Consider the following 24675-nt stretch of genomic DNA (forward strand, 5'->3'; position numbering starts at 1 on the left):
ATATCTAATGTTACAACAGAGACTCATGGAGCACTACGGCCACTCCTAAGAGAAAGGCTTTGCATTACAGACTATAGTACTTCCGAAGTACTTCTGGGGAGAATTTCTCTTCAGTTTTCTACCAAGAGTGGCTTTCTGCTAAGTTCTCAGGAAGTTCTGCACAGCGGGCAGTGTGAGTTCTTGGGAAGTTCTGCACGGCAGGCACTGTGGTATCTGTCCAACAAGCACCATAAATAGAGGTGCTGCCTCCACAAGGTCGAACATTAGAATGAAGGTTTAGATTTAAAATGATTTTATAAAGAATCCTATTTGGGTATATATCATCATTAAACTTTATTCAACTTTCTGATTACACTTTTTCCAAATAAATGATAAAGATAATTAAATATAAGAAAATGAAATATACCACAAACTTGTAGGTTTAAATAGAATATGCAATTATACATGTATAAACATAACTGTTGTGAAGCTGAGTTGTATTTTTACTGGATCTTTAGAAATGTAACAAAAATAAAACTTAAGTAAAAATGGAAGTTTCTCAAAATACAAACTCAGTAGGCATAGGCAGATGTCTGTTTTTTATCTTATAGGTATAATTTGATTCCAAATCTGCCTCTTGATGAAAGTTTGCTCCTTTGAGAAAGGAAGTTCTTAGGGCATAATATTATTTTCTCAGGAATACAAAATTATAATTTTCTAAACTCTATTACTAATATCCCCAGTGTGTGGGCATCCTCAAAGCTTGAAAATATTTTCCCCATATGGGGTTGAGAGTCTCAATACATCTCTCACTTAACTAGCAAAGTTACCTGTTTAATAACTTGGCTAGCACTTGTGCCTAAACTAAGTCACCTGTCACCTTTCCAATCAGGGCATCGCCTAACCAAAATGAACTTTAAATGTTTACTTAATGTTTGAAATGGAAATAAAGCTTACTACATATACGGAACTTGACACAAGACACCCTGTTATTATCCAAGGAATTCAGAAAATACTTTTAATATTCACAGAGTATTTATAGAGATTTAAAGTAGCTAGAACTATTTCTCTTCTTATATATTCTCCAAATATAAGTGGAGAATATTTTGGGCCCATTTTAAAACTTTAAAGCATTTATGATGCTTCTCAGAGCCTGTTCCCACACACGCCTTTCACGATCAGCTTTCAGCACAAAATCCTGACACGGAACTTATACCTAAGGAGACAGGCACGCATCTCCCTAGTCCACAGGGTGCCTGTGAGGCATCAGTTTTAAGACAGAACAGTGGAATAGTCACCAGTGTTGGTATTCCAGTAGGTGGCTGACTTCTGAGGTCTTTGGCACAGTTGTTTTCTTTCCTGTTCCCGTCTTCGTTCATCTCAGGCACACTAGGGCATGAACTTAAATCTTCTGTACAGTTACTGTCCTCTGGCAGTTTAACTTCAGCCTCTTTTTCAGCCACAATTTCGTTAGAGGCCTCTCTCAGCATTGTTAGCCTATGGTAAAACAAAAACAAAACACACTTTTGGTAGGCAGGCATGCTCCATGAACACGCAGCCTGGGCATGCTAAGTTGTTATCTGGGAAACGAACAGACTCACATATAATGAGCCAAGCCATTTCTTTGGCTGGGGTTTTTAACTAAATGTCTCATAAAAAATAAAATCCTCACTTCACCCTCTAGTAACCTGTAGCAAAATCACCATAATGTGGTATTAAAAAGTTAAACTCATGAAATTTAACCTAATTTCTAGATATTAAAATAGACATATTCTGAAAATTACATATAGAGTTTAATGTTTGTTAGCATTTAAAAATATTGACACTCACTATAAAATAACTTGGTATTCGTTGTTCATTTATTGTACAATTAATCATATAATAGAATGGAGTTACTCTCAGCTAAGTAAGGATTTTAAATGCTCATTTTATTGAATGTGCTCATGGTCTAGCAGGGAGAATCCTATGTTAAGCAAGTTTTTCTTCTAAACTAGCAGAAGACTCATTTTTAACAAAAGCCCTGGCACGGGCTGAAGTGGCATTGTAAGTGGTGTAAGTGGTGCTCCAGAAGATAAATACCGCTTATATGGAATATATAAAGCAGGAGTACTAGGATGGTTTAGAACATCTCATACTTCGTTGAGTTTCATGTTCTCCGAACGCAAACATTCTTTCCATTGATAACTAAATGTTCAGCTTTAATTTGACTGGTGGCATAACGACAAACAGGCACAGACTAGTTAATAAATGTCTAGCCATGAAGTGAACATAAGGGGAACCATTAATGACTACTATGAGTTATAAATTTCTTTGTTTACATAGTAAGTGTACTGTTTGGAAATATGTGTGAAACAAATTGTATTTTACATATATGAGAATTACTATTTAAAGATACTATAATGAACCTTATAATCACTCTCATATTTTCATATTTATTTGTTTTGCAGTGCTGTGACTTTTATTCACTATGAAGGACTTTTGATAAAGACAAAGTATATCTATATCTTTTTACATCACAGTAGAAAGCTATTCCTTCCAAATGTCCATGACTGCGTTATTTATGATATACCTTGTCACTCTAAGTTTCTAAAAAGTTTTCTATATACACACATACAAATGCATGCTATATATGTATATGCACATGTGTTAACAGTAGTTCAACTGAACATAACAGTCTAAACAACTATATATCAAAAATTAACTCAAATGATTTTACATATATATTTAATGAGTGAAATATTCACTCAAATTTGTTTTAAGAGAAAACAGTACAATCCAGGAAGGATAGCTCTTTATATAGATATGAACCTGGACAAAAACTGTAATAACTTCCCTCTCTGCCCCCCTTTTTAAAGGATTGGGTATGGATAAAGGGAAGGACAGGGAAAAAGAAGGTAAGAGTGGTAACAAACAGAGAAATGAGTACTCAGAAGTTGTTTTTTAAATACCTGCTTTGTCTTCCTAGAGCCTAAATGGTACTTACAGGTAGTTAAAAGAAAAATAGAGTCACTTTTAAAATTATAACTCTACAATAAGCTACCATATCTATCAAAATCAAGTTTAGACTTAAAAAAAAAAAAAAAAGCTCAGAAAATAGTGTTTTAAAATTACTCGAAACAAGAACAAAGAATCTGGCTAATGTTTTAACTTTGCCCACAATCTTGCCGTTACTTCCTTAACTCTCTAAAGACCAAGGAAAGACTTTTCCTAGCATAGCTTCCTGAAGGTGCAGTGCATTCCATAATTCTGGAATAAAACATGAGCCTACAAAGGTTTCATTGTAAGACGTGTAAACACATCATCTTTGAGTTCCCAATAGCAAAAGGAAATAACTGTTTAACCAGTCTCCATCTGGACCCCTTTGCTCTTCTTGTCCTGATTCTTCTTCTTCTTCTTCTTGTGCTAATTCTTGTTCCACAGCTAACAACTCAGCTGATGTTCTTGCAAGTAAGGCTGACACTGCATCCTGGAGAATGGAAAGCATACGGCAATTAACATCATATCCTTGAAGAAATGATTTAACAACTCATCAGATGGGAATTTACACTACTATCTGTAAAGAAGATTCAACTCTCCTGCTGAAAACAAATATGAAAGCTGAATAAAATAGAACCCAAAACAAGCAAAACCTCTCAGCTGTTTTAAAGCAATGAAGAGCAACAAAGGCAATCAGGACTAGAGGGCCAAGATCCCAGGCAGAACAGAAATATAATAAGGTGAGCCATTGTCACTCTTTTCCCTTAGGGTATTTGTCAATTCTAGTGGTGAGGTACACAGGCTAAACAGACTGTGGCTGCCTAGAACAGTGACAATGTCAGTAGGATGGGAAGACTAAAATTGAGTTCAGGACTACCAAGGCAGTCAACTCACAAGAGGTTGGAGAAAATGAACTGTAAAGTGAGCTCAATATTCTGCATGATATTCCTGTCATGGCATTTGCCATTCCTAAGCTGCCTATATGCAGAGCAAGAAGCTGAGAAACAAAGCAAAAAAACAGCTGCTATCAGGCTAAAATAGTAAGCAGATATTTCCATTGTGCCATACAGTCTTATGGAGAGCAAAACTGGAATTCAGGTCCCCACATAATTCAGGTAAGCTACCCATATTGTCATTTGCCTTTCAGAAGAATATAAAATCCTCTCTGGAGGAAGATATCAGTCAGTTATCCTCATACGTAATATCCAGCATTTCATTAGGACCTAAAGAGTGAAAGTCAAGAGAAACGATAGCCAAATAAGGCAGACCCACAGATGATCCATACACTACTGGCACTGAGAAAAACATTTAAGTTTTTATGAATAATATGCTCAAAAAATTGAATGAAATGATAAAGAATTTCAGTGGTATAAACAAAAAGAAAATCACATTAGCATATCAGAGTGAAACTGCTGAAGAATCTTACAAGCAGTAAAAGAAATAATGCTATATGACCCAACCATTAAGTCGTCCTCCAAAAGCTCCACGGAATCAATGGAAGCTAGATGACAATAAAATGATATTTTTAACATGTTCAAAGAAATAACTGCAGACCTAGAATTCTGAATATGCAGCAAAAAAACCATCTTTCACAAATGAAGTTGAAATAGATACTAACAGGTCTATAGTAAAAGAAATATTAAAGGGAATTCTTTGAGCAGAAGCAAAATGTCTCAAATGGAAGCACAATAATGCAGAAGGAAATAAAATATAACAAAAGGGTAAAAATGTGAGGAAATCTGAATGAATACTAATTGTCAATGAAACAATAATAATATCTCGTGAGATTCAAAATATATGACAATAATAGCAGAGAAGGAGGAAAGGGTATAAAATGGAGTTAAAGTCTTTGAAAATCTTTGCATTGTCTGGGAAAAAGTAAAGGAATTGATTTATGGTAGTTTTTAATAAGTTAAGAACTCATGCTATAATCTCCAGAGAAACTGCAAAAAATAAAAGACTGTAGATCTAGTAGACGGAAAAATGAAAATTTAAAAATAATTAATTCAAAACAAGGAGAGAAAAAGAATAAAGATGGAATTAAAAGAAAACAAATAGGAAGATAATAGGATCAAACCCAAATATATCAATAATAGCATTAAAAGTAAGTGAGCTAAATATTTCAATTAAAAGATGAAGATTTTAAGACTGGATAATAAATCAAAACCAAATACATATTGCTTATAAGTAGAATACTTTAAATACAGTATTTCAGAAAGGTTGAAAGTAAAAGGATGAAAAAAGATCAACCACGCAAACACTAACCCAAGAAGGCTGATATGTAGCTTTACTAACACCAAAGTAGATTTTAAAACAAGAGGTATTGCTAGAGATAAAAAGGAACACTTCATAATGATAAAAGGTTCAGTTGAACAGAAAGATGCAATGCAATGCTAAAGGTAAATGCTAAATTTACTTTACCTAATAACAGACTCAAAAAGCAATACTTACACGTCTAAATAGACTGAAGTACAGAGATAGAATTTGTAAACAAAAACTTACACACACAAAAAAGTCCAGGACTGGATGGCTTCACCTGTGAATTCTATGAAACATTTACAGAAGAATTAATACAAATTATTCTCAAACTCTTCCAAAAGGTAGAATGCTTTCTAATTCATACTATGAGGCCAGAATTAGCCTGATAAAAACCAAAGCTATCACAAGAAAACTATGAATACAGACACAAAAATCCTCAATGGAATATTAGCAAACTGAGTCCAACAACATACAAAGGATCTAGACTATGACCAAGTGAGATTTATCCTAGGAATGCAGGGTTGGTTTACCACTTGAAAATCAATTAATACATTATGTCAATTGAATAAAGAACAAAAACCACATGACCATCTCAAGAGATGCAACAAAGGCATTTTACAAATCCAACAGCCTTTAATGATGAAAAGCAGTCAACAAACTTGGAAAAGACGAACTTTCCCTCATTCTGATAAAGGACATCTATGAAAAAGCCATGGCCAAATTCATACTTAATGGTGAAAGGCTGAAAGCTTTTCCACTAAGATCAAGATCGAGACAAGGATGTCTGCTCTTACTACTTCTTTCAATATTGTTTGGGAAGTTCTAGCCAGGGCAAATAGGCAAAAAAAAAAAAAAAAAAAAAAAAAAAAAAAAAAAGAAGAAAAGAAATAAAAGGAATATGACTGGAAAGGAAGAAGTAAAATCACCTCTATTTGCAAACAATATGATCTTATAGAAAATCTAATGGAATCCACTAAAAAAACTATTAGAATTAATAAATGAGTTCAGTAAGGTTGCAGGATACAAGACAAATAAAATCAACTGTGCAACAATTAAAAATGCAACTGAGAAAACAGTTCCACAGTGGCTGGGGAGAGTAGGGAGGGTGAGGAGGAAAAGGGAAAGGTTATTCAACGGGAACATCAAGTTACATTTAGAGAGGCAGAATAAGTTCTGCTGTTCTAATGTCCAGTAAGGTGACTGTAATTAACAACATTGTATTATATACTTCAAAACAGCTACAAGAAAGGATTTTGAATGGTCTCATCGCAAAGAAATGATAAAAGTTTCAGGTGATGGATTTGTTAATTTACCCTGATTTGATCATTACATAATGAATACATGTACTGAAACATCACACTCTTTCAGTGGGTCCTCAAACTTTGTTTTAAATGATTAAAACATTTACATGATGAAATATCTGATATAATTTATTGATTTTCAAGTGTTAAACCAACCTTGCATTCCTAGGACAAATCTCACTTGGTCATGTATAGATCTTTTTTATGCTGTTGTATGGGGCCATGATGAACAAAACTTTTAAAAGCCTGGTTCCATTCACAATAGCATCAGAAAGAATAAAATACTTAGAAATAAATTTAACAAAAGAAGTCACGCACTGATCCTTTTGTAGTTCCTAAGTGTGATGATTAGGTTTTCATGCTCATGTGTGACATATGTCTCCTTCAAATCTCATTAGGACATCAGCACATTACCCATCTGACATAAAAATAAAAAAGAAAAATGAAAGAAATGCAAACTTTGACTCTGACAACTATGAAATATTATTGAAAGAAATTAAAGACCTAAATAAATGGAAATATATCCTATGTTCATGGATCAGAAGACTTGGAACTGTTATGATGACAGTATCTTCCAAACTGACCTACAGTTCTCAATTCTACCCCTATGAAAATCCTGGCTATCTTTTTTTGCAGAATTTAGTAAACTGATACTAAAACTCTTATGGAAATGCAAGGGACTCTAAATAGCCAAAATAATCTTTAAAAAGAAAAACAAAGTTGGAAGACCCACACTTCCTGATCTCAAAATGACTACAAAGCTATAGTAATCAAGGCAGTGTGGTACTAGCTTAAGTACAGACATACGGATTAATGAACAGGATTGAGAGTCCAGAAATATAAACCCTCACACTTGATTTTCAACAAGGGTGCCAAGATAATTCAAGGGGAAAGAACAGTTTTTGCAATAAATGGTGCTGCGACAACTGCATCTCCACATACAAAAAGACGAAACTGGATCCACATTAACGACTCAAATGAATCAGAGACCTAAATATAGGACTTTAAAACTCTCAGAAAAAGACCCAGGGGTAAATCTTTGTGGTATTAGTTTAGGCAAAGCAGTCTTAGTTATGATACCAAAAGTACAAGGATTTTTAAAAAATTGATAAAACTGGACTTTTAGGAAAATTAAAAACTTTTGTGCCGTAAATAAAACCATCAAGAAAGTGAGAAGACAATCCACAGAATGAGAGAAAATATCTGCAAATCATTTATCTGATAAGGGGTTTGTATCAAGAATAGGTAAGGAACTCTTATAACTCAATAATAAAAAGATCAACAGACTGGACGTGGTGGCTCACGTCTGTAATCCCAGCACTTTGGGAGGCGAGGTGGGCAGATCACCTGAGGTCGGGAGTTCAAGACCAGCCTGACCAACATGGAGAAACCCTATCTCTACTAAAAATACAAAATTAGCTGGGCATGGTGGTGCATGCCTATAATCCCAGCTAATCCCAGCTACTCGGGAGGCTGAGGCAGGAGAATAACTTGAACCTGGGAGGGGGTGGTTGTGGTTAGCTGAGATTGTGCCATTGTACTCCAGCCTGGGCGATAAGAACAAAACTCTATCTCAAAAGAAAATAACAATAAATTAAAAATAAATAAATAAACAATACCTTTTAAAAAGAGACAAAGATTCTGAAAAGACATTTCTCAAAAAAAAAAAAAAGATATACTAATGGCCAATAAGCCTATGATGCTCACCATCATTAGTCATTAGGGAAATGTCAATCAAAGCCACAGTGAAACACCACTTCACACCCACAAGAATGGCCAGAATCAGAAAGACAGATAGCACATGGCAAGGGAGAAAGTGGAAACCTCAAACACTGCTAGTGGGAATGCAAAATGGTGCAAACACCTAGGAACAGTTTGGCCATTCCTCAAAATATTACACACAGAGCGACTATACAACCCAACAATTCTACTCACATGTACATACCCAGGAGAAATGAAAACATACGTCCACAAAAACACTTGTATACAAGTGTTCATAGCTGCATTTTTCATAATAGCCAAAAAGTGGAAACAACCCAAATGCCCATCAGCTGATGGACAGATAAAACGTGGTACATCCACAATAGAATATTATGTGTGAATAAAAAGGAATAAAATACTAATACTGCAACACCATGGAGGTACCTTGAAAATATTATGCTAAGTGAAAGATGACACAAGAGAACAAATATTGTATTATTCCACTTACATGAAATGTCCAGAAGAAGCAAATTCAGAGACAGGGATTAGTGGTTGCCTTGTAGCAGAGATTAGTGGTTGCCTTGGGGGAAAGAGGTTAGGGAGAACTGGGAGTCCCTGCTCGTGCACACGAGCTTCTTTGGGGATGATGTCAATGTTCTAATATTAGACTGTAATGTTGGTTGCATGCACAACTCTGTGAATATCCTAAAAACCACTGAATTGGGTGCTTCAAATGGATAAACTGTCACACTTTAAATGGGTGAAATGTATGACATATGAATTATATTGTAATAAAGCTATTTTAAAGAACTTACATAAAGTGTGACCATTATAAAAGCATTCTTAAGGATAAAAAACTCTATTTCGCCGTCTTGTATGCATTGTTTAGTGTCTACCACAAGCCTGGGCATGTGATCTAAGATGTACCATGATGTTTGTTTCCCTTTCACCCCCACTACAGTGTCTACTATAGTGTCTCACACACAGTAGATGATCAATAAAACACTGTTGTTTAATTATCTGACTTTTGCTTAGGAAATGCCTTCCTCATAATCTAAAATAAACTTGAATTCAATAACAATATCCACAAATGCCAAATTCGTGATGAACGGCCTCACAAAAGGCCCCTTTGTAAGTTTTTTTGAAGTACTGTATTGAAGTATGGTTGCTCGCTACAACTCACCCCCCATTTTTTTGAGACAGGGTCTCTTTCTGTCTTCCAGGCTGGAGTACAGTGGCGTGATCATGGCTCACTCCAGCTTCAACTTCCAAGGGTCAATCGATCCACCCACCTCACCTTCCCCAGGAGCTAGGACTTCAGGCGTGCACCACTGCACCCAGCTAATTTTTTTGTTATTTTTGTAGAGACGGGATCTTGCCATGTTGCCCATGCTGGTCTTGAACTCCTGAGCAATTCACCTGTCTCAGCCTCCCAAAGTGCTGGGATTACAGGCTGAGCCACCATGTCTGGTACTTACAAAAGTATTTAATAGAAAATATTTATGGCTATTGATGTTACAAATGAAAAGCTAACACACTGTTTTGGCTTAATAATTTCAAATTTGCAAAATATAAAAGTGCCAAATGTATAACCTGACAGTGGAATCAAACAATGTGAACACGATGCATGGAAAGTATATATTTAAATTAAAAGGTTTTTTCCATGATCACTTAAAACCAGTGAAGCCTCTATGTCAAAGTTTATTTTTATAAGGAAGTGTGAGCAGAAAAGAGTGCTCCTTTTACAAACCATATTTGAAACAAAGCCAAAGCTGGAAATTAACTTTCTTTTTTTATAGGAAGCTGGGAAAAACAAAGTTGTGAAAGGAGAAAAGGAAGGATAGTGAAAGTGATAAAAGCATGTTTTTTTTCACTGGTCTCGTAGCATTCCATATTTCATATTACTTTCATATTATGTATGTATTTCACATTACTTTCGTATTATTCTCTAATTTTGACTCACCAAGTCTATAGAATCTCCTAACGGCTGGTTTGGTTGAAATACAGAGTCCTCATTTTCTTCATTCTTTTTGCAAGGCATTTGCTTGGAAGGAAGCAAGTTATACCATAGAGTGAAAACCTCACTGGAAAATGGTAAATCTGCCAGGCTGATCTGAGTTCCAGCCTATGTAAGTGAAAGAAAACAAAGAAAAAAAATAAAGAGGATAGAAAATAAAATGTTTAAGTTAGTATTTGTTCTGATAAAGATTATTGAATGAGCTTGTTTTAGGGTAAAAAAAAAATGCAATTCTCCTGACATAAAGCATTGCTGGATTTTTTAAAACATGGGGATATGTTATATTTTCAGCTGTGACTAAATAAGAAATAACCCCCCACCTAAAAGTTAATCCTGGGATTAGTTTGTGAGATACCATTTTGCAAAGACCTAATGACTAAGCATGCCCTTTATGTAAATGTGAAATTATTATTATTATTTTTGAGATACAGTCTTGCTCTGCCTCCCAGGCTGGAGTGCAGTGATTCGATCTCAGCTCACTGCAACCTCCACCTCCTGGGTTCAAGCGATTCACCTCCCTCAGCCTCCTGAGTAGCTGGGATTACAGGCGCATGCCACGACACCCAGCTAATTTTTGTATTTTTAGTACAGACAGGGTTTCACCATGTTGGCCAGGCTGGTCTCGAACTCCTGACCTCAGGTGATCTGCCTGCCTCAGCCTCCCAAAGTGCTAGGATTACAGGCATGACCCACCGCGCCCAGCCTCATAGTACTTCTTATAATATGCTGTAAAGGTGACTTGATTATTACTCACCAACAACCCATTATCCACTGAAAAAAAAATAAAAACTCTACTTTGGTTCTTGAATAAGACATCAGACAGCAACAGTTTTCTCTAGATACATAAGTTAGTAGAATGGCAAAAAAAGTAAAGGATAAAGGCTTTCATATTCCACCAAATCACACATAGACAAAATCTAAATTAAATTACACTCTTCTTTAAGGCTATCAAGTAACACGTTTATGAACTTTGTTGGAGCCTCTGACATCTATTATACTAAATATGACATCTATGATACTAAAGCCTTTCTGATAGCCTAACAAGTCTGTTATCTTTGCTTCTTTCTAACTTCATTGTCAGATAATATTATCAGACATTTTTCTCAAGAAAACAAGAAGAAAAATTAAGAAAAAACCTACCCCTCTTAAACTCTGTTCATCATGAAACACGTGTGTTTCTGTGCTTCCCACTGGACTGCAGAGAAAAGCTCAACTGGAGACTCACATTGTTTTCTGAACACATGGGTACGTCTCTAGATGCCTGCATTTGAACACTTATGTAACTTTACTGGGATGTAATGGTTTTCTGAACACATGGGCACATCTCCAGATGCCTGCATTTGAACGCTTATGTAACTTTACTGGGACGTAATGGTTTTCTGGTTATTATGCACAGCAGCGTGTTAAACTCACAATTAGTTAAGTGTGAAGTCTTCTGCTGTCGCATTTAAATATCGTATTGCTCTAAACAGTAACACCACATCTTCCCAAAAGCTCCAATACTGTGGTGGGGGAGAGTGAGGTGAATAAGGGTACTATATAGTATTCAGTGGTCTTGCTTAATTTTAATTTGTAACAGTGAATTATGTGGGGATGTCTTTTTGATATCTGGCTTCATCGTTTACAGTTGTGTGACCGTAAAATATATTACCTCTCAAACAGCTCCTTATCTGAAAATAGGGGACAATCATCCATTTCATAACCAATCTTTCATCGGGTTGTCATGAGGATTAAATGAGATACTATACACACAGCACTCACATAAAGCTCGACATTGGCACTGGGAGTGGTAAGCACACTCCCTGAGTGACAGCTGTCACAAAAGTCAAGTTCTTCTGTGGTTAAAAGCTAGAAATAGAAAGCAGCTTTTATAGAAAATCACAATTTATAAGCAGTTTTTAAAGGTCTGGAATAAGAGAATAAACAGAAACCACTATTTCAGAAAAAAATGAAAAAACATTAGATGTTTCCCAAGACGCTGGGCAGGTCTGTAGTGATTTCTAGGGCTGGCAAAAGAGCAACTACGAAATCTATTCTCAGCCCATCCGAGCGTAAGTGTTGTCTGATGATGGGAAATATGAAGGATCCTACCAGGCATTCTTCCCTCCGGTGTCGACTGACAGAGCAAAGATCTACTCTCAGTGTCTTCTGTTGTAAAGCTGTTTGGGAAATGGCGACTCTGAACACATCATTGAATAAAATGGATTCTGTGGGCGGATGAACTTTTGTGCGAAACAGACAGCTGACATCAGCTGAGGAAGGAAGAACGGCAACTCTAAAATATCTGCAAAGAACAAGAATAAAACGGATTTCATAGGTACTTTAATTTTACCAGATTCACAGCTATCATTTGAAATTATCTGCAAAGCAAGAAAATGAGGGATCATGGAGTTCATGATCAATCTAAAGTGTTGCTGCTATCACGGGTCCGTGCTCAGCTGCATAGATGCTCTGTTCTGAACCCCCCCAAGCTGACTACGCCCCTGAGCATGCAACGGCCCAGCCTTCACTCACCACGAGACTGCAGCAAAGGCACATGATAGGAAAGTGAAGAGGAAGAAAATCCACAGGGCAGACGAATTTAACGTCCCACCTGCCCCATGTACAGCCAATTCCAAAATAAGTTATTTCTGAGCCTGGGAAGGTAGGAACACACTAAGTAGATACTGGTGACTTTATCCCACAGAATCCTCATCCTGAGTATTAAACAAGAGATGCTGATGATCACTTCCCAGGAATGGAATACATTATCCTACTAGAGAAAAAGAAAGGCTAAGTAGCATATTGTTAAGAAAATTTAAAACAGATGAAATAACAGTTCAAAAATATCACTGTCTAGCATCTCCAAAGTCTGAGATACGACAAACTGTTTTAAAAGAGTCTCTTGCCTTGCAAAATTCAGAGGAAGAGTTACAGAAAAACAATAACTTCTAATACTACTTTAAAGTGACTTTTCTGAGCACACATTATATGAAGACCCACAATTCTTAGAAACAGCTGAGGTAACTTCCTTTAAATCCCAGAAAGAGAATATCGCTAAGTCTATCCCTCCACCACCATTTCCAGGCTTGTCTAATCTGTATTCTAAAACATGTCTTTCTCCATTAGAAAAACTGTTAATTCAAATGCAGAACTGAGGAATGTCGTATTATTTTGTATTTCATATCAATACTAATTATGGAGATTCCACATTGAAGACCTAGTGGGCCTGAGGCCCACTGCTGTTGATTAAAGAGCCTTAATAAGACACAGCTCACTGTCCCTGGGAGGCTGAAGATTCAGCAGAAGAAAATCTTTTCTCTGCTTTCGTGGAAAAGTAATAAAGAAGAAGTGTATTAGAGTGGCAATGGAGGGAAGGGCTCTTCTGTTTCTCCAGCCATCACACCAGTGAAGCCTTCCGTACCAGTGGCCTAACCACTTAAGTGATTTAAAAATGTTTCCACATTTTAAAAGTGAGATTTTACACAGTTAAGAGCCAAATATACAAGGGAAAGAAGGCAAAGGTATGCTCTCTCTCATTCTGTTGTGGGGGTGGGCGTGTGGGGGGGGCATAGCTCTACAACCTGGAGTCCAGCAAGCGACTCACAAAAATACCGTGGCTGTTGTCAACCAGAGGAAGCATAAACTCTGTCTGTCACAATTAATAATCAAAAAATTAACTTTTGAAGTTGGGGAAAAAAAGAACAATTTTAAGACTAACTCATACTAGCTGTCATGTTTAGCAGTGTCATTATTTACGCCAAGGCTTTTACATATGGGTTTAAGGAAAGATTGCTATACGTGTCAGGAAGGTTCGCACCAACTAAACGCGTGCCTGCACACCAGCTGGGGAGCCGAAGAGCAAATGTCTGCTCATTGGCTGGGCTGAGTACTTCACTGGTCCTACACCACACAGGTATCACCATGCCTCCAGAAGGGACTTGGTGACATCCTATAAGGTAAGTGAGAATGACTGTGATTGGTTTAGTTGAAGTAGAGCATATTGTAGGTGTACCCTTACGGTGAGTTTAAAGAAGGTGTGTGTTCTTGGGATGTTCTGTAGTTTTCTCCTGAAGTTGTGTATTGTTTCTCACTGTTTATTGTTTCAATCTCTGGTAGACTTGTCTTCTCCGTGATCTGCTTTACTAAAAGGCCATCAATGGCATGCTCCAACATCACAAGTTATTTACCGGTAGGGAGAAGTCACAGATTATATCAAGCCAGTCTTCCTGGACACTGCTGACTGGTGTTTTTCATCTCAGGCCTGGGAAGCAGGCTGTCTGTGTTGGTCTAGGCACTTCTACGTGATGCCTGCTCGCCTCACTGATCTCACTAATGATGTGGACAGCCCACGCCTTGATTCAGGAAGTTCTCTAAGCTCACTCTCTTCCTAGAATCCTATCCTACCTCCAATTTTGATGCTTGTCAACACATTAAAATCTACTCTCTCACCTGGGCTCAGTGGCTCATGCCCGTAATCCCAGCACTTTGGGAGGCCAAGGTGGGAGAGCCCAAGGAGTTCAAGACCAGCCTGGGCAACCCAGTGAGACCCCATCTTTACAAAAAAAAAAAAAAAAGAAAGAAATCCACTATCTCTATTCTTCTGTTGTTGAGTACATAATCTCTATCTAGTTCTTTTTCTCTTAGATCCAGTTTCTTCTTTCTGATGATTATTGGAATGTTAGGAGGTGAATTTACAAGTAACTCTGTAGGAAAAACATGAAGGACTCTTAAATTTATTCTATTAAAAGTCCTATCACTAAGGAATATACTCTATCATTAAGGAAAACATTCACCTGGCTGGGTATAGAGTCTTGGGGATCATCCCTCAACAGCTCTTTTTAAATTTCCAAAGCCTTACAATGCATATTCAAAATATTATTAAAATCCACTTGTTACAGGAAGTTTCAATGCAGAGTGGACATGTATATTCTGGATTCTATGTCTGACGTGCTAAGTCGAAATCTGGATTCTTCCTGGTACTGTCCAGCCATGAGCCCTTCAGAGTCCCTGAAACTCTGATGTCAGAAAATGTTAATGGTGGCGTCTAAGACTTCCAGACTTATCTGTCATAAGATTTTTAGGCTTATCTGTCAGGAAACAGTCTCTAAGCAATGGACTGTGTAGAATTATGTCATCAATTTGTTGGGATTCTTGGTTTGATGAAATGAAATAACTTTAAGAACTCACTGGTCACAGGGAAGTAAATGCTTGATGATGAAAACATACATGTAGCATGACAAAATGTTTGACTGGCAATGTTGTACTGATACATTAAATTTAATCACTACATTTTAATGTAAAAGATTAGAAAATTCCTTAAACAACAGTAGTAACAATTACACAATAACAAAAGTTTTACTCCTATTTCAATCAAATTCCAAAACAGCATAAAATAGTATTTCTGGTTGCAAAAAAAAGATTAAAAGTCTTGGCTTCTACTGTTAAAAAGAATCAGTTGAATAAGAATTAAAACTCAATAAGTCTTCCTCACATTTTCCTTTTTATCTTTGTCTGCCATTCATTCAGACATGATCAGCCCTGTTATGTCTTTTCCATATCTTCATTTTGATGAACTGCATGATTACAGTGTAAAATTCTCTTACATGGAAATTTTCAAGTTCCTCAATTTGATCTTCACTGATTTTACTTACACTTTTGAAGTAAGAGGTATCAAGAAGGCATGAAGGTTTCGGAGCTGTGCTATAATCACCATGAAACTTGAACTTTTTGCATTGTATCTGTCAAAAGAGAGGCTAAATGAAGTCAGGAATCACCACAGGCCGCTTGCCCCGCACAGATGTCAGAACTGCTCCTTTCCCACACACGTTCCTTACCTGAGTCCTATCTGAACCTGGGCGGTCTCCACAATGGCTACGTCCTCTTCACTGTATGTGACATCTTCAATTTCACTAGGCCTATATGGACAGGGAGTAGATGAACAGTTAATTAATGGGGTTACTAATTGTTATGGTTACAGTTCGCCACTTAGCGTTCTGAATGAAAATCCGAATTAACAGCACTCCTATGCCCTCCCAGTGGAACTGATCCCAGTGAAAGCTTACTGTTTTAGAGGCTCTTTTCAAGAAGAGTTCGCCTCTGGGCTTCAGGGCAAAGCCTCTCTGATGACTACTTTCCTTATTACTAGAAATATACCACACCCTAGAGACATTCCAGGCTTTCAGAAATACACATGAGAAGCTTCATGTGCCAAACAGAGTCTGGTGAATTCTTCCAATATTCCCATTAAAATCAAGGTTTTTAAATTTTAAAGAGGGTCATTTGCCTCTGGGTACACCAATCTGTTTATCATTTCCATGGCAAAGTCATTTTTGATATACTGAAATTTTCGGCCACATCACTTCTTTAACGGCTAAAGTCCTTACTAAGCCAAAGAGTGGACTAAAGGTAGCAGTCCATTTACAGCATATAACCCACACCCACGGCGAAGGAGATTGCTGGAGCTACAAGCACCCCTGCTGAATCCTTACTGTTTCACAAAAGCTTCATAGACTCCACTGTCTCCAGCCACAGACTCATCAGATACAGCAGCCGACACACAAGTGGTTTTCTCCCCAAGCAAGTGGATCACTCTTCTTTTTGGTAATGATTTTTCCACATCTATGGAGGGGAGGGTGAGAGCTCTAATCAGAATGTCTTATGTGGAAAAGTTAAGCATTAAATACATACACAGTTTGGTCATGAGCAATCCAAAATAAGATATCCTTCTGGGAGTCAAGGATGTTAATATTCAAATCTACAGATGCAAACAATTCAAGGCACTATGACTTAGAAGATTCCTGGGACGCCAGTTATTTCAGTCATTACTTGGAAGAGAATATGGTTTTTCTTTGTCCTGAAATATTTTAAGGGAAGGGATGAATTACACAAATTCTCATTGGTCCTTAGTCTCTTTCTTTCAAGCATTCACTGTAGTTTTCATATATTCAGGAATAGGAAATGATCTATGTCCCTCAAGGTGACATTTCTATCACAGAGAGCTTCTAGCTACTCAATGGATACGTTTCCACCTCTTTTGCTCTCCCCTTCTCTCCACATGCCATATTCTACATCTCCTTGCTACTATTCTAACAGAAATTAAGAAAAAACGTCTTTGACTTACAGGAACTCCTCACCAGCCAACACCATGAAAAAACGTTTTGTGCTACTGAATCTTTAGCACCAATGGTCACTTAACTTTTATCTTAACTCATATTCATACACCAGCATCCTGCAGTGAGCAAGGAGCATTCATTTAAGGCTGTGCTCTGTACTGTAATGAGCTGCAAGCCTGTGGTGCTCTTTCATCCTCCAGTGAGCAAGAGTGAGCGCAGGGATCTGTATTGGTATGCATTTCGGCCCCCTTCTGAGTCGTGACTTTACATCTTGTTAAGATGTTTAAGTTTTAAGGCTTCAGATTACAGGATTGATTGCTGCATTTTCCCTTTTATTTCTGGCAGTGGGAATGCTTTTTCCTTGATGATGAAGTGCCTTCTCTCTGCCCACCCCACTTTGTGAGGGGTGAAGGTGATGACATGATTTATTGATTACCCCCAGGAATAACCATAGCAGCCTGAAATTGACTTTGACAATGACAGTGACTGACTGTGGAAGGCCTTCGTAGTTATCCCAACGTGGTTGGTGTCATGCAGCAGGGATTGGCACTGGAGAGCAAAGTTTACATAAAAGGGACTTGACTTTACCTGCCTAAGCCTCTAGAGCACTGAGGGAGATGACAAACGTCCCTGATAGGGAGCCACCACCCCCACATGCAGGGCAGATGTCCCCTGAAAAAAAGTGCTGGTGACCTGAAGATAATTCATCTTTCTTTTTTTTTGAGACAAAGTCTCACTCCTGTCGCCTAGGCTGGAGTGCAGTGGTGCAATCTCAGCTTGTTGCAGCCTTGACATCCTCCTGCCTCAGCCTCCTGGGACCACAGGTGTCCACCACCATGCCCAGCTAATTTGTGAGAATTAGTCTTTATGGTTAAATGCATGCTGTCTCTTGTTTTTGGACATGCAACTGAATATTATCTGCAATCAAAGTTCTTGGATGCATTTTCTCTTAGGGTAACTTTTTAACAGCAGTTTTCTAATATATGCATTTAAAAAGTTAAAAACTGTTTCACAAAAGATTCAGAGATACCTGTCTCCAGCCACAAACTTTTCAGACACAGCAAGACCCAAGTGTCAGGAAAAAGGCATGGGCCAACCAGAGACATTTGCAAGACAGGACTCCCAGACCTCAGGATTACTGGGTGCGTGACAGACTTCAGGCAACTTTTTCCCCTCATCACTCTCTCCCCTCTTCTCCAGCATCCAGCCTCACTTACTGCCCCTCCAAACTGACTGAACATTAGAAGTGGTCAGTAGATACCACTCCAAATACAGGAAGAGCAAAACTAGCTTGAAGGGTCAAGAGATGTAAGTTCAAAGCACAGGATGGAACACTGGCACAGAGAACATTTCACTTTCTTCTCTTTCTTCTTCTCATAGCTTTCCATAGTTTATGGTAAGAATTGTGTTTAGCCAGAGTTTATTACTTATCATCATCACTGTCACAGAGTACTAATAATTATCATGAACTGTGTGCTGAGTGCCAGACATGGTTAGGTGCTTCACATGTATCACCGCATTAATCCTTCAGCCTGACACAAGGATTACTGCAGCAACCCCATTTTGCAGATAAGGAACCACAATCCTGAGAGACTAGGTAGTGTGCTTACCCAAACATGTTGGTGACTAAAGTGTGAGTGGAGGCTTGGCTGGTTCCAGGAGTGGTATGCACCCCCTAACACACACACACACACACACACACACACCATACTCCTTCCCAGAAGCAGTGGTGAAGGCCCCACACGGCTTTCTGTTTCTTTGGGGCCATTACGTATGCACCATTCCCCTGGTTATTTTCTTTGTGGTTATTTCCATAACCTGTTACTTGTAGCTTTGACATCTGCCCAGGAGGGGGCGCACAAACCACACAAATGTCTCATGGGCCCTCCCTCTGCCCCAGGCCACTGGCAGGGCACAGCACTTGGGTCTTCAGTATTTGAAACCACAGAAACACGGTGGATTTGTCAATGTCTTTACACATCTGAATTGGCCAATCGATTACTTAGAATTCTTAGGACCATACATACAAATAAAAATGCTTCTAGGAACAGGAAAAGAGCACTTCTAAAGAGCCCTGCCCTCTTTCGTCAGTAAAACATGTAGCTATGAACAGGACTCCTCTAGACTAGCACGGGGGCTTTTATTTCACATTCTGTCTCAAGCTAGCTCGAACAGATCCTCCTCCTCAGACCAACAGTGATCATCTGCCAACAAGAGTACCATCTTGTGCTCTTTACAATCACATCTAACATATTCAAAGTTCCTGCCTTGCAAAGGAAAACAAACAAACAAAACATTATATTTTTCCTGTTTCTGTCTTTTTGAATACAAATGCAGGCCTAAGAACTCCAATCTCTAGTAACCTCTTCCCGGGGCTGCAACAGTTCGCCTGGCCAGAAGGTGGCAGGGTAATACCATACACTGCAACCTGCTGCTCCAAATTAACTTTTGCCAGAAAAGGAGAGTCTGGCTTGAAACAAAAACTGTATTTATATAGAATTCCCTCAACAATCTAAACACTGAACCTTGGTTCTAATTAGCTAGTATGTTAATTGCCTTGGTTTTAATCTGTTTTAGGCCAACTTTTAAAAGACAATCCTCTTTGCCTTGCTATTTCAGAACCGGAATCTATTTGGAAATATGAAATGGGTTCACAAAATACGTTCCTCGTCAGCTACCACACACAGAGTGTCTCTGGACAACTGAACAGGTACTAAATGATTAAGTCTACTAAATAGGGAAGGTGATTTCTATTTGATAATGGAAAATATCTAGGTATATAAGTAAAAACTCCTTCTTAAATGAAGCCAAAACGATTACTCAAAAGAAAGAGAAGGGGAATCATACCCTTTTGTTTATATGGAAAAATAACCCTCCAATCATCCTCCTTAAAATCACCGAGAGGGAATACATGAAAGCAAAGGGCTGCATTTACCTGCAGTTCCTTCATATAATGGCTCACCAGGACATTCATTAAGGTCTTTATCCTCTGAAAGAGACTGGGAGGCTCCTCCTGAATCAGAATCCAGCAAAATCTGATTTTCGACAAGGCCGATATCTGCAAAATGGCTACTCAATTCACAGTCTTCAAAGTCAGCAGAGAACTGATGGAGAGAGGCATCATGAGAAGACAAGGGAAACGTGCCTTCCAAAACCAAGGGAGAGCCTGGAGGAGACAAGGAGGAAAGGGAGGACCTCGAGGACAGAGAGGCCACAGACTTGGGGGCCTCAGCCAGTGGAGGAGTGTGGCCTGTTGCTGCAGCTGCCACCCCACAGAGTCCACTCTGGCCAGGCTGGCTGGGGGACTTGACCACCTCGTTTTCATGGATGGTGGTAATGGGTCCGGAAGGAATGTAACCGCTTTTCTCTTGCAGAAGGAAGTCCAGTTTATACTGATAATCCACATCTAGTCTGATACAGCCTATTGCACATGCATGCTAATACGAGTGTCAGCCTATGGAACTCGAGGGAGTTGAGTGACCCTCTGCTGGAGGTGTTCAGAGAGCCCCGACTTGATGCCAGGGAACCCAGGCTGCTCCCAGATGACATGGACAGGGTGCTGGCAGAGAGGCTGAAAGATGAAAAGCACACACCATAAAATCTGCTACAAACCTAGATGGTAAAACCTACTGCACAATCCAAGCTATCTGGTCTAGCCTATCAGATCTGCAGAGCTGTGTAAGCAAACCTACTAAAGAATGGACATACACATGGCCTAGACGGTACAGCCCACTGCACATCCAAGCTATAGGGCGTAGCCTATTGCTCCCAGGCTATGAACATGCACAGTAGTTGCTGTTCTGAATACTGTAGGCAATTATAACACAATGGTAGTATTTGTGTATCTAAACGTAGCTAAACTAGAAAAAGCACGGTCAAAATACAGTATTATAATCTTATGGGACCACCATCATATATGCGGTCTGTCCTTGACAAACAGTCATCATGTGGCACATAACTGTATACCATGTCTATGCTTCTTCACTAACCTTTTCAGCCTTGGTCTCCAAATACTCTTTAAGTAGCTAGTAGCAGTATTAAACATTGTCCTCCTTTTGCAAAAATAAAAAGAATCAAATACTTGCTGATAAGTTTATTTGCACAGACATCTAGAAGCCACTTTGTGATTAAAAAATATTGAAAGAAAAAAAAGAGAAACAGGGCAAAAACATTAATGTAGATTTTTTTTTTTTTAAAAAAAAAGCTTTTTATTTTTAGAGAAAAGAAGGCAAGCTAATAAAAAGAAAGAAGTCACACAAAAGACCCTTGGTTTCGCTCACCTTTCCTCTTTGTGTGTGAATGTGAGGAGTTAATTTTTTTTTCATCAATATAAGGAAATCTATGGCTATTTTAAGGCAAAACGCCCCCGTTTTCCCTTTTTAAAAAATGGGGCAATGGGAAAAATGTGTTATTTTCCTAAGTGTATTGACAGCTAAAACATATCTTCTTTCTATAACATATTTCAAATGTATTCCAAATATGACACTGGGTTCATGAAAAAGAAAATGTGACTTTAAATCTGATCACTCAAATATTAACTGTACTAGTATAATGATTTTATTTACTTTTAAGTAGTTGGAAATAAAGTGAAAAGTAATCAGAGATGAACAAGAATATGCCTGAATGTATTCAGAGAAAAGTTTTCCCCTCAGAAATCTGATAAGCTCACCTTTTAAGTTGTGAATGCAAATAAGTAGTTAATCTAGTAGTTTCTTCAAGTTTCTGTAACAGCTCTTTTCTTCTCTCTTCCAATCTCAATCTAGGAAGAAAAAAATTATTTTCAAATGATTGTAACAAAATATGAAAACTGAAAGAAAAGAAAGATTCTTATTGTACAAGCATTACAGATCACAAGGGGAAAATGTGAATGGGCTCCACAGACAGAAAACAGGACACTCAGCAAGGAGTGTCGGAGGCAGAGCTGCACACAGCCAAGCTGAAGAATGGGGAGAGAGCGTCGTGCCCAATCACCAATGTCACTGAGAATTTAAAAGTGCTGGTAGTCTAGAATCTTTTTAAATGGGTAAATAACATGGTCCTTTGAGTTGGGGAAGAAGACTGAGGAGGAAACAACCACGAAAACAAAAAAACTAAACAAAGACTAAGAATCCTGACACAGATCTGTGACTTGGGAACCCTTTCCTAAAACATTTCACAGCAATAGTAAAGGTCACCCTAAATACCGAATTTAGTAACGCTTGTTCCAACATAATATTTGGCGATAACATTCCCAACCCTAATTTGATAAGAATTTCAGCAATTAAGAAACAATTTTAGTCCACATTACCACTGTGGGCTAATTTGGGCTCAACTGTTTAAGGAAGAGGATGAGCTAAAAGTGATTTCCCTTCCAACCCATAGCACATCTCATTATCTGTGTCAGATTATCATAAAATTTCACCCACACTCAGCTGCAAAAGTTTTTTTTAAAAAAATTAGAATACAGCATTATAGAACTGTATACTTGAATAGTAAGTCATTTTAGAATATACTACGTACCCAGGGATTTATGCAACTAAGAGTCTGTGTAAGGATAGCCTATGTCATATGAAGGTCTTTAGACATCATTGAAATACACTAGTTCAGAGTAGTGAGCAGCAGAATGGAATTCAGGAAAAGGGCATCTGGGTTTCTAATCTTGATTTGCAGCTTACTAGCTGCAGATCCTTGGGTAAGTCACTGAATCAAGGGTCTTCCTTTTCTAATCTGTCAGACGGTGACTATAATTCCCCTGTGTCTCCCTGGTAAGGCTGTTAAAGAGATGTATGGGAAAGTACTCGACAGAGAAGAAAAACAAATCTGACTTGTTTAAAGCCTCCGCATGCCCTGCAAAGTGGGATATAGAAATTAGCCACTTTTCTTTGGAGAAAAATAAAATTTCCTTAATTTTGAATCTCTTTGAAATGTGATATATGTTTCCGGCAGTAAGGAAACATGCCCGTATTTTGTTTATAGGTATCTATCCCTTTGATGTGTCAACAACGCTATTCCATTGTATGTTACACTAAAAAAGTAATTCTTGCCATTTTCTTTAATACTTCAAAAGCGTGATAAATTCTTAATTCATGGCTTTCAAAGGTGTATTTTTAAAAGCAGCAGTCATTTAAAAAATCTTTCAAATATAAATAAAAACTCAACAAGGAAAAAAGTAATATGAAGTAGACTAACTGAAGTAAAAGGTGCACAAAGGTCTGAAGAAAGCCCCAAACTCTACTAAAATCCATGTCTTCTGAAACAAGAGAAACACTTTGGAAGTAAGTTTTAAAACTCAATATTGCTTTTATTAAAATGAAGCCTTTTCCTAGTGCTTTCAGGGGGCATCAGGATGACATCAGAATGTGACCCTGAGCCACACTTTCAGTGCTGCCCCTCCCCCATCACTAGGGAGCGTCCTCAGCCTTCTCCAGGTGATGCTCAGCAGCTGCTCTTTCAGCCCTTTAATGTCTGCTTTGAACTACAGGTGCCTGTCTTTGTGCTCTTGTTCATATTTCCCACTTGGCTCCTACAATCCCAGAAGGCAGACACCAGCCCTTTCTCCCTGCAGTGCAGGGTGCACTGGCCAGTCCCTCCGTTCTTGCTGGTGCTGAGATGAAACCTTCCCCGGGATAAGCATGAGGAAGGCACTGGGGAGAGGCACAGAAACCCTCCTAGTGGGCCGCAGTTTGTCTCTGATGTTATCATCAAAGCCTCTCCTAGTGACAGCCCGAAGTCTTCCTCAGAATCCAGGTGTATTGCAGGTGAAACGCCCTCCCCACCTCCCCCATAACCAGGGGTTAGAAGAAACTGCAGACATCAGTTCTCTCAAAAGGGTGCGTACCTGTCTCTCTGAGTTCTTCTCCAACTCCTGCCTGTTGGTCTGCTGGATGAGAAAGGGTTTCCTCTACTTGGCCCTTAAAAGATTCCTCCCCCTGGCCCAGCTGTTCCACATCCCCTTTCAAGCTGCTCTTTGTGAAGTATGGGCCTTCACACCTGCCCGTCTCTGCCCTGAGTGCCCTGCAGGAGAGAAGCACAGCCTGGCTTCTCCTGATCTCAGAAGTCTGCACCTAGGGAAAATGTCATGTCATCTGTAGAAGTAGGAAGTCCCTTTTCCATTCAAAACTAAATGACACTCATGTCCCCACCTACTTGCTTTAAAAAAATTTTCAGAAGCAGTGGCAAAATCATTCAAATAATTAAGAAACAATTAAAACGTCTTGGCAATTACAAGGCAAATCCCCAACATTTGTGAGAAAACAAGGAGCAATGGTAAGATCTTACCAGCTATAGAAAAGCACAGAGTTTAAGGAATTTCAATAACTGCGTGGAAAGAATACGAAAGATGCCTAGAAACACCTTCCCTGCATGGTTT

General features: G+C 38.4%; 1 protein-coding gene and 1 non-coding gene across 2 annotated transcripts in view; one reads left to right on the forward strand and one right to left on the reverse strand.

Moving 5' to 3' along the window:
- Positions 1 to 24675, reverse strand: part of WWC2 (WW and C2 domain containing 2) — a 220517-nt gene that overhangs the window by 37520 nt on the left and 158322 nt on the right. Inside the window, exons 10-19 of the mRNA XM_031664153.1 lie at positions 21997 to 22086; positions 20791 to 20898; positions 20263 to 20738; positions 16704 to 16833; positions 16050 to 16130; positions 15867 to 15953; positions 12325 to 12517; positions 10180 to 10341; positions 3321 to 3445; positions 1278 to 1476 (exon numbers count right to left, since the gene is read on the reverse strand). Coding sequence (XP_031520013.1) covers positions 1278 to 1476; positions 3321 to 3445; positions 10180 to 10341; positions 12325 to 12517; positions 15867 to 15953; positions 16050 to 16130; positions 16704 to 16833; positions 20263 to 20738; positions 20791 to 20898; positions 21997 to 22086 — 1651 coding nt within the window. The remainder of the gene's footprint in view (positions 1 to 1277; positions 1477 to 3320; positions 3446 to 10179; positions 10342 to 12324; positions 12518 to 15866; positions 15954 to 16049; positions 16131 to 16703; positions 16834 to 20262; positions 20739 to 20790; positions 20899 to 21996; positions 22087 to 24675) is intronic.
- Positions 6836 to 6939, forward strand: LOC116274358. The gene has a single exon (XR_004182984.1). It is a non-coding gene; the product is annotated as a small nucleolar RNA U13 (small nucleolar RNA).

The sequence above is a fragment of the Papio anubis genome, chromosome 3 (assembly GCF_008728515.1).
Source record: "Papio anubis isolate 15944 chromosome 3, Panubis1.0, whole genome shotgun sequence".
NCBI classification, from domain to species: Eukaryota; Metazoa; Chordata; class Mammalia; order Primates; family Cercopithecidae; genus Papio; species Papio anubis.